General features: G+C 44.5%; 1 protein-coding gene across 1 annotated transcript; it reads right to left on the bottom strand.

The window, feature by feature from the left end:
• Nucleotides 1–67: 67 nt before the first annotated feature.
• LOC128419387 (calcium-binding protein 2-like) lies at nt 68–13,714 on the bottom strand. The gene is made up of 6 exons (XM_053400021.1): nt 13,439–13,714; nt 7,661–7,691; nt 5,851–5,994; nt 3,844–3,953; nt 2,279–2,426; nt 68–2,099 (listed from the first exon to the last, which is right to left on the bottom strand). The coding sequence occupies exons 1-6, from the start codon at nt 13,670–13,672 to the stop codon at nt 2,071–2,073; spliced, it is 696 nt and encodes a 231-aa protein (XP_053255996.1). The 5' UTR covers nt 13,673–13,714; the 3' UTR covers nt 68–2,070.
• Nucleotides 13,715–14,342: the final 628 nt, after the last annotated feature.

The following is a 14,342-nucleotide window of genomic DNA, read 5'->3' as shown; positions in this document are numbered from 1 at the left end:
ATACGATAACATCATTCTCTAAAACAGTAGTTCATTGCCTTTTCATCCAAAGAATTTGCACTGGGCTGGTCCCCCTGCAAGTTTTATAGATTGCCTTTTAATATCTGTGGGATGGAACTGTTCTGTTGGAGTGGATCACTATGTTCTAATACGGTTAGAGTTAGCATGAATACAAGGTGTGAGTCTAGATTCAAATCCTGTGATCTATTCAGGACTGCCTGAGCCTTTTTAGCTCAGGCTCAGCTGCCCTACCCCCCAAATGTCCTTCTTCATGAGGGTGGCGACAAAAATAAAAGGATGCTTATTTGCATAATCCAATTTTATGTGTATCATTGCAAATTTTGAAAATGTTTATAATTTAAATGAAAGTGCAATGCATCTCACTGTACATACTGGGAAAGACTGTGACCAGGTGACTTGTGTGCCAGCTCAGTCTCCTGCCCCGTGCTGTGAATGGGAAACTTCAAGGATCCAGCTCTCTCATATACAAGGCCCCTGCCCTTCCTTCTTATGGTTCATCTTTAAAATGGACTTGGACTGGATTGCCCTTCAGTTAGAGATGACCTTCCAATTAGAGGACTGTCCCCTGTAAGGTAAAGCAGGTGGCCACCCTTTCCCTCTCAGTGGTGACACTGTTGGGAATGACCAATGAGATAATGGCAGTGTTATCCGATGGGTGTGTGGGGAGGAGGAAAGAAGGATTCTCTCTCACTTCTAAAATAGATACATAATCTTATGAGTGAAAGGTTCCCCAGAGCTCACAGTCTTACGATTCTGGGTGCCTAATTGTTAACGGTATTGGATCTGCCCCACTGCTTGTTGCATACAATGCTGCTTTTCCATTTCCCCCCAATATGCTACCTATGAGGTTATCCCATACTCAGTCGGGCCACCTAGTCAAGACCCTGTCTGCTCTGCCTGGTGGTAACTCTCTGGGGTTTCATTCAGTGGGGCTTTCCTAACCTTCCTGCAGCTACCCTACCTCTTGGCTCAAAACGCTGGTGATACAGTCTGGGAACTTTAGAACGTGGGATGTTTGCTCCAACACTGAGCTATGCTCTACAAACCCTTTTATTTTGCAGTACAGGCTCCTGCCAGCTCTTGGCATAGGAGAGAGAAAGGACTTGAACTGTGGCTTAAACTGTTGCACTACAAAAAATATAAAGTTGAGGCTTCAGCAAGGTAGTCCTTGGGGAGCACTTCACATGTTCTGGAAATACATAGCAATGGGCTGGTTCTTCCAGTTTGCTACTGGCTAGGCCTGAGTTTTGTTGTATTGATTTAACAAGACAGTGCACACGCATCCCCAGTAACGTAGCCTAGTGGGGACGGACAGAAACACACTAAAGTTCATTTCTTCCCATTCCATCTTAAGGCCTCTGCAAACAGGCCTTTCATTCATGTATTTGTTTTGCCCTGGAGATATATGGATACCACCATTCAAATTCAGGAGAATACTGACATCCCAAGGGGGAGTGAAATATGAAATTTTGCTCGGATCAACTTCCTGATTTTAGTGGGATTTGCCAGGAATTCTGGGCTCATGGGTGAAGCCCAAAACTGAATGTATTTTGTTTTGATATTATCTGTTATAGTGTTTTGCTTTTAACTGAGATTTTGTATACCAGACAGACAGACAGACAGATATTAGATTGGTTTGTGATATAGAAATGAAAGAATAAAATAGAAAAATACTGTGCAGAAAGCTTGGATACAGGAAGATCACCCAAAGCTTCAGATGTGATCCATAGTTAGGAATGATCTTCCATATCCAGAGGAGAGAGGAGGCCTCTTCAGGAGCCCAGCTGCAGGATAGCTCCCCTGGGTCAGAGTTTCCCCCCTGAGATATCTTGCACCATGTGAAGGTGGAGTCAGCTGGTAGTTGGGTGTGCATGGGTTTTCACTGAAGGACCCAGAATTGGAGGAGATGCTGCAGCCTTCTGTGGGTTTTGCCCCACTATCTCCAGGAGGTGAAGAGACATCAAAGGGCAGCCAGCTCCCTCTGGCTATCATGGGGAAAGGGCAGTAATTCTGGAAGTAAGAAAATACTCACTTCCCCTTTGGATCTTGTTACCTGCTTGACAGCATCATCACAAACTCTGAAACAGGTGGGAAGAAGAGAATCAGTCCCTGAGATAGCTACTGTGTTCACCCTCTGCATCCCCAATGTCATACACATGACTTTAGCCACAATTCACATCTATTCTGTATCTATCCCCCCCAACCCCTGTCGCATTTAGAGAAGACGGTTAATAGGGAAGGTGCTCCATTCTCTCACCATCAAAGTCCACTCTTCCATCCCCATTGAGGTCCATGTCCTGCAGGATCTCATCCACTTCCTGGCCATTGAGTTGCTCCCCCAGGAGTACAGTCACGGCCTGGCGCAGCTCTGCCCCACTGATCGCTCCATCCCCATCTGTGTCAAACTTCAGAAAGAAGGGCACATGCACAATGTTACCTCCAGCTCAGACACTTCTGTTTCCTTCCCCCTCAAATCCCCCCAAGATCCTCCTCTTTTCATGCTTACCCCCATGATCCCCAATCCTGGTCACCCCACTCCACCTTGGCTCCTCTATCTAATACGGCTGCTTGCAGCCCTACCAAGGTAAGGTTGTTTCAGCTCATTTTAGAAGCCGCTCCTTGTTCCATAGCATCAAAAGAAACCAATCAGGCACCTCTTGTCTCAGTTAATCTTATGTGCACATAGCAGCTCAGTGAAGAGACATCACAGACACCAGCACTAAGACAGGAGATATGCTTTTGAACACATGTTAGCCATATCTAAGGCGTACTACTTGCCCCCTAGGAGCTTGCACAACACAGAAACACGTTCTCATGCATAGGCTGAAATGTTCCACCTGCCAAGAAATTTTGTTATTCACACAGACAGCCGCCAGAGGGCAATGTATTAATGCTTCATCTAATTAATTCCCTTTATTTGTCTATAGTAAGATCCATCATGGGCAGCCAACCATTCTTCCAACTGTCATCTCTAATTCTGTGGAGCCAGTAGGACTACCAAGCACTCCAACCAAAATAAGCCAAGATTATGGTTGATACGTTTTACAGACTAATGTGGAAAACACAGAGCTATTCTGCACACACAGAGCACTATCCAAGACCCTGAAAAGGCTGGAAGAACTTTCATGTTTATTTCTGAAATGTATATGTCATATTGCTAGCCCTATGGGGTCTTCAAAAAGCTTACAGTTTAAAAACAAAAATGAAAAATATATTATCTAGTGCAGGCTTCCTCAACCTCAGCCCTCCAGATGTTTTTGGCCTACAACTCCCATGATCCCTAGCTACCAGGACCAGTGGTCAAGGATGATGGGAATTGTAGTCTCAAAACATCTGGAGGGCCAAGGTTGAGGAAGCCTGATCTAGTGCTAGTAAGTTACCTTGTTTAGTGGATTGCTGAGAATCAGTTATCTTTTTGATCCATAATAATTGATAAGCAATATAACTTGATTCCAGTAGTGAGAGGACAGGGTAACTATGAATGTCTTAACCCAGATGTGAGGTGCCTTTGGCCCTGCAGGTGCTGCTGAACTACAACTCTCATCAGCCACAGAAAGCACAGCCAATGGCCAAGGATATTGGGAAATGTAGTTCTACAATATCTGGAGGGCCAAGATGATTCCCTGGCTAGTTGCCACCCACATTTCTAGCCTGAACCTACATACTTCTGTGTGTCTTACAATTCATCAGGGATGAATCCCTTACAATGTCAGGGCTTATGGAAATATAATGTGCAGTTGTATCTAAAGCATTACATGGAATATGGTTTGAGGAATATCACAATTCCCTGCTTCCCTCCCGCTGATTGGCTTCCCATCATACCTCACGGAAGGCAATTTTCAGCTCCCTCACGCCCACCATGTGAGCAGTCTCCTCACGCAACTTTGGGCCCATCATCTCTACGAAGTCCTCAAAGTCTACACGACCTCCCACTATGAGGAAAGAGAAGGAGAGGGAAAAGTCAGCTTCCCAAGGACTGGGCAGAGAAGCTAGCTGCACTTTTAACGGAATGACTGCAGCACACTCAGTAACACAAATGGAACCTGCAGCATAATGTTGCAGCATGGAGAGTTCCTGTTCATTGTTCTAGTAAGTCCACCATGCCCTTCTTTTGCATAATTCTCTATCCCAGGGCTGTCCAACACGTGGCCTGAGGCATCAAGCTCTTTTTTGGCGGCCCTCAGCAACATTTGACAACACACACCCAGCCCCACCACAGCCCTCTGTGCTACCTTCCCAAAGCCAGGTAAGAGAGGTGCTGGGCTTTGGAAAAGAGGTGTGAGAGTTCTGACAAGGTCCTAGCATCATCCTACCTCCTTCCAAAGGCCTAGTTAGCCCTTTCCCAGCTTTGGGAAGGAGGTGGGAGGACTCTAGTACTCTGCCAGAGCCTCATTTAATTTATCGGCTTTGGGAAGGCAGCATAAGGGCTGGGAAGGGGCATCAAATTTTGGCCTCGCTCCCCTCTCCTGCATGACAAGGCAATGAATGGCCTGCAGGTTCCATGTGGAAGTACTCTTGCTACCCAATTGGTATGAAAAGTTGGACCTCCCTGCTCTATCCCATTCCCAGCTGATTTTCTCCCCCCCCCCAACAGTTATTCTTCATTAAGTGGCTACTGAGCATGTTCAGTCCTCATTGGTATTCCCTCGCCGCCACCCCCACATTTTTTGTACTTCCACAAGCCTTGAGGTTCTACCAGATCTGCTGATACCACCTCCCTTTTGTGCACGGGCTGTTCTGTTTTGGATACGTAAGCAGCAGCACTTACAGCTGAACGCTGGAAATAGAGAGTACAAGTTACTTTCTCAGGAGTAAAATGTTATGGTGGTGAAGAAAGGAGAGCAGAGCACTGGTGTCTTGCATTTAAGCAAGCAACAATGAACCAGCTTATCTACAGCCTGAGTCTAATCATATTGTTCAAAAGCAAGGAGGCTGCTTGTTTATTTAGTTACAGTAAATATATATTGCAGAACGTTTGTTAGCATTTTAGCTGCTGGTACACTGCATGTCAGCTTTGTGTACCATTTGACACATCACAGACTGCAGCTGGTAAGATTCATTTTGAACAGCTAAATATGCTAATATTTTATAAGGCAGGTATGGGTCTACAATATATGTTCACTAGGGATGGAGAGAATTCGGTTCTCTTCATTTCTCATTTTTCCGTTCTTAAATTCTGTTTCCACATTTTTGCAGCACACACACACACACACACACATATGAGAGAATGTCTCTTAATAAACACATTTCTGTATGTAATTTTGACTGATGTACACATTTTTTGGAAGCAATTTCCCCTGCTATAATAAATTTGGCATGCTATTTTCCCAAATACATTCCTTTTTATGCATGCTTTCCCATACTATGTGCATTTTTGTAAACATTATTTGGCTGGAAAACCACAGTGCGAGTTCCAAAGAGTAGCTGCATTTTGGTTTGCGTATTGTTTCGATCGGTGCAAATGTGGTAGATTCGCCTTTAAATGAAAACTGAATCAAAATTCTCCTGCATCCTTGGTGCTCACCTATGCACCTTTATATCATGTGTAATGGAGAAGATGCAACCATTCTCCATTGCCCAATCAGAACTTCTAGAGACTCTGGGGGAGGAGCTGAAGCCTGTAAAATGTCTGCTGCTGCTTCTTTTTTTAAAATTGTCCCCAAAGACAATTCTGAATATCAGAAAGTCTACCCCTGGTAATAGGAACCACTGAAACTGCCATTCTGGGGTGAGGGCATTCAGCCAGAAGCCTTCGGGCTGTAAGGAACAAGGCAGCACTTCCTGAAGCAGATTTTGGGTACATATCCCCACCTGCACCCCGCAACTCACTGCGCATTTTGATGTGTTGGGAGATCTCAATCAGCTCCATCTCGGTGGGCATGTAGCCCATAGTTCTCATGCACTCTCCCAGGTCCTTGTAACTGATGTAGCCATCCTGGTCAGTGTCAAACTCCTTGAAGGCATCTAGCAGTTCTGCAAGAAAAGTCCCAAAGACATTTCATAGAAGTGAGACAATGATACCTGCCTTGACCTCCTTTCTCCTCACCTTGGGGACACAGGAAGACCACGCAGTCATGGAGGAGACAAGAGGACAGCAGAAAGAACAAACTTGCCCTCAGGGGTTGCTCTAGTTATGAAACTTCAAAGGGTTGCTGGATGTCTCTCACACTAATAAAGGCAAGTTGCTTTTGAAAAAATTTAATGCACAGCTTTTGTGCTTGTGATAAACACTGCGAAAAATGAAATTGCTGTGTGGGACTATAATGGCCATTTAGGCACCGGTGTCCTGTTTTCCAACTCTTGATGTTTTTAATTATGAAATGTAACGATGTGACCAGACAACAGGGATTATGCCATGGTCCTAGTAAGTCCCTTGCTGACATTACTTATTTTGCCTAACTAATGGATAGTTCATAATTAGTGGCAACTCTAAATTAAATTGCCGAGTGGGAATGTCCCACATCTTTTCGTGCCAACCCAGAACTGCTGTCTCATGCACTGAGCCCAGAATCACGACAGCTAGGAAAAGGATGCCATGCATGGTAGTGGAAAAAACTATTACAGGTGTAATGGTGATGGAAAAGATTGGGGAACAGTCAGATCCTTGGCAGGTGGAATAAAGAGGATCAAGTAATCTGGTTGAGGGATGCCTGCTGAGGAGCAGTGTCCTATTGGCTCATCTCATCTACTGAGAATCCTTTGCTACGCAAGTTATTTACTTCATAAGATTTATATTTTGCTTGATTGTAACAACAACAAACAAACCTCAAAGCAGTGTGATAAGCCGAGGTTGTTCCCAAGGAGAATTACAACACCTAGTCTGGGGGCAGCAAAAATGTGGTACCAACAGTCATTTAGTGAGCAAACATTTTGCTACATTTGCTTTGTAGAATTGAGATAGCAAATGGGTGATGGAGTGAAGGTAAAAATGACCTTAATTTGAAAGGCCTTTGTGCAGCATAGGGTCAGTTTGCATATAATGCTAAAGGACCATTAATCCTTGGCTTGTCTGATCATTCAAACACTGCCCAGTGGCTTAACTGTGGTTTGTTCACTCCCAACAAAGCACAATATGAAGCCATGGTTTGTTGTTGGCTTATGATTCTTGGTTTGTGTTTTAACAATGGCTTGATGTTACGTGCTAACCCAACACCCTTCCTTAGCCACGATTCCCCACCCCAGAGATGTTCATTAAGTTACAAAGTCATGAGGCAAGAGCAGCTGGAAACCAAACCAAACTTTGGAAAAACAAGTCGTGGTTTGTTTAATCGTTTGTAGGGCAATTTGAGTTAGCTCAAGTTGAGTTGGTTTGTATGTTGGTGTGCCAAATAATTCATAGCAATTTTATTTTTGTATGTTCATGTTGTACATGTGATTTTTCCTCCCCAGCATTTTGAATGAAATGTGGGAAATTTCTCTCTCTTTTGCCCTGATTAAAAATATACATTTGGCATCACTTCCAAACTAGGATGCTGAAGAACTATCCCAGGGATATTGGGGTGAAGTGATGGGATCTGTGCACCACCCTTTTACTGTGTCTGCTGCAGTGAAAAACAGCATACTGCATTTTCCCTCTCCTGTGCCCCATGAAGTTTGGACTCCAATTCCCCAGCACCTTCTTTCAACAATGACAACTCACCATCCAGCTCCACTGGTGAAAGCTCCCTCTCCTGGCAAAAAGGGAGACAAAAACAAGGAGAGTAGAGAGTTAGAGCCCAAGTCTCTGGCAAACTGCTTCTATTTACTCTGTCTAGAAGTGAATCATCATGAGCAGAGTTAAGCGGGTGGATGAAATATCAGAATGGGGAACTCCTACAAGACATTTGTCAGTTTCTTTGCTTTTTTTCTAAGCTACCTTATCTTCATAGCAACGGAGCTGCATTAGGAGAATGTACCTCTTAGAGGAAAATATTTATTTTAAGGTTGTCAGACGTCTGGAATTTTCCAGACATTCTGGGTATTCAGCCCTCTTAAACAGCGTCCAGGTGGAAATCGCTGAAATGTCCAGGAAAATGTATGGCAGACGTATGGCAGCCCATGTCGGTAGTGATGATTTTGGTGATTTCCATTAAAAAATAGCTCAAAAACTCATTTTTTTGTGTTGAGTTTCTGCAATAAAAGCTCAACAACTTTGGTGAAAAAAGAAAAGCTAAACAACTTTGCCAACAACTTTTGTGTCCAGATTTTCATTTTTTTCAAAAATGGCAACCCTATACTTGGATAGGCTGCCGAGACTCAAAGACTAGTATCAGCAATTTGCAGTACAATCCTTTCTATGTCCCCTCCTGCATAAGCCCTACTGAATTCATTAGGGTTTACTCACACATAGGGTTAGGATTGCAATCTAACTTCTGGGTTGTATGTCTCCAGCTGTGTTCCCCCTTTTCCTTACTGGACCATCAATGGCAGGATCCTGACCAGGATCCTGACCAGCTGACTTTTTTAAAAAAACGACTTTTCATATATTCTCCAATGTTTTGATTTATGTACCGGTAAGTAAAAGCTGCCTGGTCTTGCACTATGCAGTTCCCCTTTCAAGCATTTCAGGAAATACCCATCTATTTCCAACCACGCTCAAAATATACTTACATGACTTAACCATACTTTATGTAATACATCTGATTATTAATATGTGCAGTGCAGCATTTTTTTTCCATGACCTAATGTATTTGTCCTGGAATCTGTTTGCTTTTTGTATTCCAGTTATTAAATTCCAGATTGGATCTGTGCAGCCCAGTCTTACATGTGTTTACCCAGAAGTAAGATTTAATTAAGTTCAGTTGGTCTTGCTGCTAAGTTAGGGCACATAATATGTCCCAGTAAATATCACCTCTTCCTCAAAGACAATCCTTCATGTGATTACAGTTCTGTCAGGTACCGGTATGTGCTCCTAGTGGTGCAGCAATAAAATTGCCAGCACATTTGCAAAGCTCCAGTCCTGTTGCGTGTTGAGATTCCTGCAGTGGGTTTGGACTAAATGACTCTCAGGATCCCTCACAACTCTACAATTCTATTATTCTATGACGGAAATAGTTGTAATTCACAGTGCAGCAGCAACATGTATTCAGTCAAATGTACATTTTATGTAGTCAAACAAAGGTTTAAATAAGTTTCCAAATAACAAGAACGAAAGCATTTTACTTAGCTTTACACATACTGTATACAGCAATCTTCTTCAATAAGTTTCTTATTGAACTACCCTCCAAATCGTTTCATTTTCACTTTCTCCCATACTGTATCAAGATTTATATCTTACTGACTGAATGATGTTTGGATATAATTTGGTTCTCAAAGCTCACCATTATTATTACCCAGAGTTTTATTTGGGGGGGGGGGAATATCTGTAGCAACTGAAATGTAGACCTCCTTGCCTTTTCAACAATTTATCAGAAAAAAAATCATACAGTAGGAAATTAAGGCTGCCACCCTAGTATACATTATTACCTGGACATTACAAAATGAACAATTTTGTCCAAAATAAATAGATTCTCTGTATCTAGTGCTTTTTTCTAAAAAAATAAAAAAAATATTTAGGGGTACTCTCATTTTCCTACTCATGTTGAAATACTGCCCCCTCAATGAGGCCAAACTTAGATTCACAAAATGTTTAGGGGTATGAGTACCCCCCAGAAAAAAGCACTGGCTGTATCTAAATATAATGGGTCCCTATTGTATCAGCAGGGTTGTTGATAGCCCTCACTGAGCCAACCAGCCTACGTCAGTCAATATATATTCAGTCTATGTCAGTCAATATATATTCTTAGCATATTTATTCCTCAAATAATAAACTCCGATGGTGAGCGCCAACAGGAATGCAGCCAAAACATAGCGACTGAAAGAACAAGAGGGAGGTATCAGCATGTTTGGTTGGGGGAAACTCCAACACATACAGGAGTATGGGGGGGGAGCCTTAAAGGGCAAGGAACCCCCAAAACAGTCCAGTGAGAACTGATTATGCTCAGTGCAGAATTCTGAATGTCAGCTTGGGAAGGAAAACTAGAAAAATGGGGAAATGCAATATGAGTATTCTGCACGACTGACTGGCTGGAACCTTGAACAGGAACATACATTTTAGGACCCCTCTATAATTGTTGATATCACAAATGTTCTGGTTTATTTTTGTCCTGCTTTTATCGTGCTATAGCCCCTCCAGATGACAGCAAGGTGGTAGCATTGGGAAAGCATCAAGGAGCAACTAAAAGCAGAATAAACCCATATCTGATGCACTATCACTGTGTCAAGAACGTTATGCAGAATGCATTTGCTGTGAAATGGCCAGTGCACACTGCAGCATTTTGTTACAGGACCTGCCTATATTTACTGCTAAGCAAATATTTCCCTGTCAGTGTCCTCTGAGAAGTCCCCACCTCCACCCCGTCCTTCGGAAGGCAGCTCATTAGCATGGAGGGAAGATTGCATAATAAACTGAGGCTCAGAACAACCCTCCCCACCTCCACCCCACTGAGAAATCGCTTCCCAAATTAACCTGCTGAAGGTTGGATTAAATGGATTGGAGGTCAAGAGCAGATCACTGACTCACCAGATCCTTTCTCTGCCATCCCTGTGTGAATAGAAGGCGGCTGCTAGCACAGGGAGGTTGACTAAAAGCTGTTGCTGGTGCTGCTGCTACTCTTAGGGAGCCGACTGCCTGTGTCCCCATGGGACCCCTCAACCCATTCCCAACCAGAAGAGAGCCTTGGGAAACCCCGAAGGGCTAGGCTACAGTTCCTCCAGCCCTTCTCCCCACCTATCTCTAGGGCTAATGGGATTTCCTGCCCTCCCAGCAGGGCATCCTCAGTCTCCAGCTATTTATATGAACTAATCAAGTTGGGGTCAGGATGTTGCAGAGGGCTAGTTATAATCTTCAGAGGCCTTCCGCCACCCCTCTTGCTTGCTGTGTCCAAGTGGATCTGCTCTGTTCTGGTTCCTGAAGCCTACTCAGCCTCTGCATTAAAGACTAGCTTTTGCATCTGTAAGGAAACCTTTGTCAGGAAATAAGCACCACGGAGCTATCCAAAGCTGTACAAATCAATGGCCCCTAAATCAGGGCAAGGTAATGGTAGAGAATAAGGCTGGTGCCATCCAGATGTTTTGGACTGTTAGCCCCAGCCAGCACAGCTGTCCTCCAATCAGCTCCAGCATCATACAACCTTGTAGGCTGGGGATGGTGATACAGTAGTTGCTGCTGTTGTTAAACAAATGTATAGATCACTTGTATAGATGGCATATAGCTATCTAAGCGGTAAAACTGGAATAAAACACAGGAACACAAACTCTAAGAACAATAAAATCAATTCAGCAAACTCTAAAACAATAACACCATCCATACAAACTTTAAAAACAGTGAAAACATTTCATCCAATATAAATTACTGGGTTACACCTCTAGGAAAGGTAAACAGAAATGTCTTCAGTAGGTGCCTAAACATCATAATGCCAGGTGCCTGTCTGATTTCAGCTGGTAATTAATTCCCAAGAGCTGGAGCTGCAGCACTCAAAACCCAGTTTCTAGCATGGACTAAGCACATCTCTGGAGCATACAGTCCTCTCGGCAGTGTCCTGTCTGAGCAGCTCAGTCGCCAGGCAGGAATATAGTGGGCAAGGTAGTCCCTTAGATATCCTGATCCCAAGTTGTTTAGGGCTTTTAATGCTGGAAGTAAAACATCTGGGGGCGCCAGCTTGGAAAAGGCTGGAATAAGGCATACAGATGCAGCAGTATTACAGAGTTGTAATGCAGGCAGATTAGGCTACATTTGCCCATCTACCCCAGTATTGTCCACTTTGACTGGCAGCATCTCAGGCAGAGGGCTTTCCCATCCCACAATCTTTTTAACTAGATATTCTGAGCTTGGTGCCTTCTGTAGGCAAAGCAGGAGTTCTGCCAGTAGCTCAAAATATCTATATATATGTGTGTGTGCAGAAAAAGCACACTTCTCAGTTTCCCAGTAGGAATATACTGCTTTGGAAAATTCTGCATGCAAGCTGCCATCCTAATAAACTGCTATCCCTGCTCTCCAGGCATTCCATCCATGCCTTACTGCCAGTAATATACCCTCTTCTTCAGTGAAGATATCACACTTAAACACTCTGCTGAACTAACTTCCATTAACGTGATGCTAGGCTGTGGAGAAATGTCATGTAACTTGGGTAGCAGCAGGGCCGGATTTAGGTTTGATGAGGCCCTAAGCTACTGAAGGTAATGGGGCCCTTTATATAGCAGGCGGGGCCCATTACTTACATCATAAGAGCCTACACAACACAAACCACTGTTGCTGTATGTAGGTTTTGTTTGTTTTTTATCTTATAATTTGGAAATGTACATCCAGTTGTTTCTTTCCTTTAATTTTTTTGGGGCCCCCAAGAAAGTGGGGTCCTAAGCTATAGCTTGTTTAGCTTATACGTAAATCCGGCACTGGGTAGCAGGGCTGCTCACAAAGTGCACTCCCCATGATGCTCTGCTAAAGCAAACCATTGTCTTTCCAGGGTCAAAATCTGAGGGGGAACCTGGCTCTGCAGGTTTGCAGTGGAAAACCAACAGCGCACAACAAAGATTAGCTAGTGCTTGCGAGGTCACAAAACCAGCCTGCCCACTTTCCCTGGATCAGTTTTGTCATTCTTTTCAAAACTTTTCTCAACAAGTAAACAAGATGGCAAACAGTTCAACGGCTGAATACATGACATCCTAAAGAAACACAATTAACAATGGGACAACACAGTGGAAGCGTAATGGGAGAGGCGGCAAAGCTAACTATTGTACCAGTATAACTAGCTGGCCACTATGCCCATCACTGACACTACAAAGGTGGGAGGAAGCCCCATTCATTTCACTCCCCGCCCAGGAGATCATTCTGTTGCCACTCCTGTGTTCATGTTACATGTTGACACCACCTCAGCTTTGAGCCAACACTGAATGGGCCACCTGCCCCCACCCAGCAACTCTGCACAATACGTTGCTTGTACTTCGTTGCCATTTATCCTAGACCACTTTCCGCATTGTCCTTCCTGAGCCCACTCAGCCCTTACTGCTCCGCTTTCCTAGTTCCCTTTTCTGCATTCCCCATGTGGGACCTGCAACGAAATGCAGGGGTCACACTTCCAGGCACGTTCATGCCCACCTCCCTATTTGATTCCACGCCCTCTCAACCATTAGCCGGCATCCCATGCCTACTGAATCTGCTCAGTCCTCATTTGACTGTTATAGGGGTGTCCCCTTAATATTCTTTAATTTCCCCCCTACTTCTGCAAACCCTGGGTTTCTCCCAAGCCTGCCAATACCACCTTCATGTGTGTGGATGGCTCCATTTTGGCTACACAAAGATCTCCTTGGAGCATGAGTTTGCCACTGATGTCCAGGACGCATCGCCTCTCAGCCCCGCTTCTCCCTTCTGCATCCCCTCCTGCTACAGACAGCAACTCACCTTGCCAAAGACAGTGTTGAGGAAAGGGGAGTAGGTCTTAATGGCAGCTGCATGGGGGTCGGCCTGATGCTTTTTGCTGTGTTTGCGCCCGTGGCCGGAGTTGGATCTTTGCCTGGATTCAGAGCCAGGGCTTCTGCTGCCCTTGGGCTCGCTTTCTTCCTTGGGGGGCTGCTCGCCTTCCTGCGCTTTGCCCTTGGCCGGGCCCTCTGCCTCTCCGGACTGCTTGCGTTGCATGGGACAGGTGTCTCTCTCAGAGATAGGCACCCTGTGAAGACTGAGAATGGGGGGGGGGGCTTAAGAAGAAGCCAGGAAATCCTCTTATACTCCACCTCCAGGGAGGAGCAGGGTGGGGTGGGGAAGCCAATTAGTGAGGATTATTGTAGAGATGACAGGGCTGGCTTCCAACCCCTTTGTCCCATGGACAAAGCCATCTCCAAGCTCTCCCATCTATAGCTGCCAAGTGGCAGAGCATGTGTTGATGTTTTTCCAGGCACATTGCCTTGAGCAAGAGCTAGCCGTCTCCAGTTAAGCTCTCCCAAGCAGCTGAAATGAGGACATCAGTGGCCAAAACGAGACAAGGAATTAGGTCCCAGAGGTGCTGCCTTTCCAGGGTTGCAACAGTGGTATAAAGTCACCACGAGACAGTGGTTGTAATGTACCTGCTCATCACGCCCATAGCACTTGCAGTCCTTCCCTACTTTTCTGTACCTTTAGCTCCACATAGTGGCTGATTTTCCAACTCTGGACACAAGACACCACACCATAGGATGTTATGCATGATTATTCACAAGTCAGTATAACTCACGCCCTAGTCTGCAGAAATGCAGCCAGGGTCTTCATGCAAACAACACTCACTTTGGGGGGATGGAAGCCAGGATAGTCTCATTAGCCTCAGGAAAAGAAG

This window comes from Podarcis raffonei, chromosome 1, assembly GCF_027172205.1.
Source record: "Podarcis raffonei isolate rPodRaf1 chromosome 1, rPodRaf1.pri, whole genome shotgun sequence".
Classification (NCBI taxonomy): domain Eukaryota; kingdom Metazoa; phylum Chordata; class Lepidosauria; order Squamata; family Lacertidae; genus Podarcis; species Podarcis raffonei.
The sequence above is the reverse complement of the archived record's forward strand: the minus strand, read 5'-3'. Positions and strand labels throughout refer to the sequence as shown.

What these genes read in the sequence shown, in the direction of transcription:
- LOC128419387 (XM_053400021.1), bottom strand. Translation starts at nt 13,672, where the DNA reads ATGCAACGCAAGCAGTCCGGAGAGGCAGAGGGCCCGGCCAAGGGCAAA. An exon ending in TCAACACTGTCTTTGGCAAG is followed by an intron (nt 7,692 to 13,438) that starts GTGAGTTGCTGT and finishes CCTTTTTGCCAG; the next exon opens with GAGAGGGAGCTTTCACCAGT. An exon ending in TGGAAGAGTGGACTTTGATG is followed by an intron (nt 2,100 to 2,278) that starts GTGAGAGAATGG and finishes CACCTGTTTCAG; the next exon opens with AGTTTGTGATGATGCTGTCA.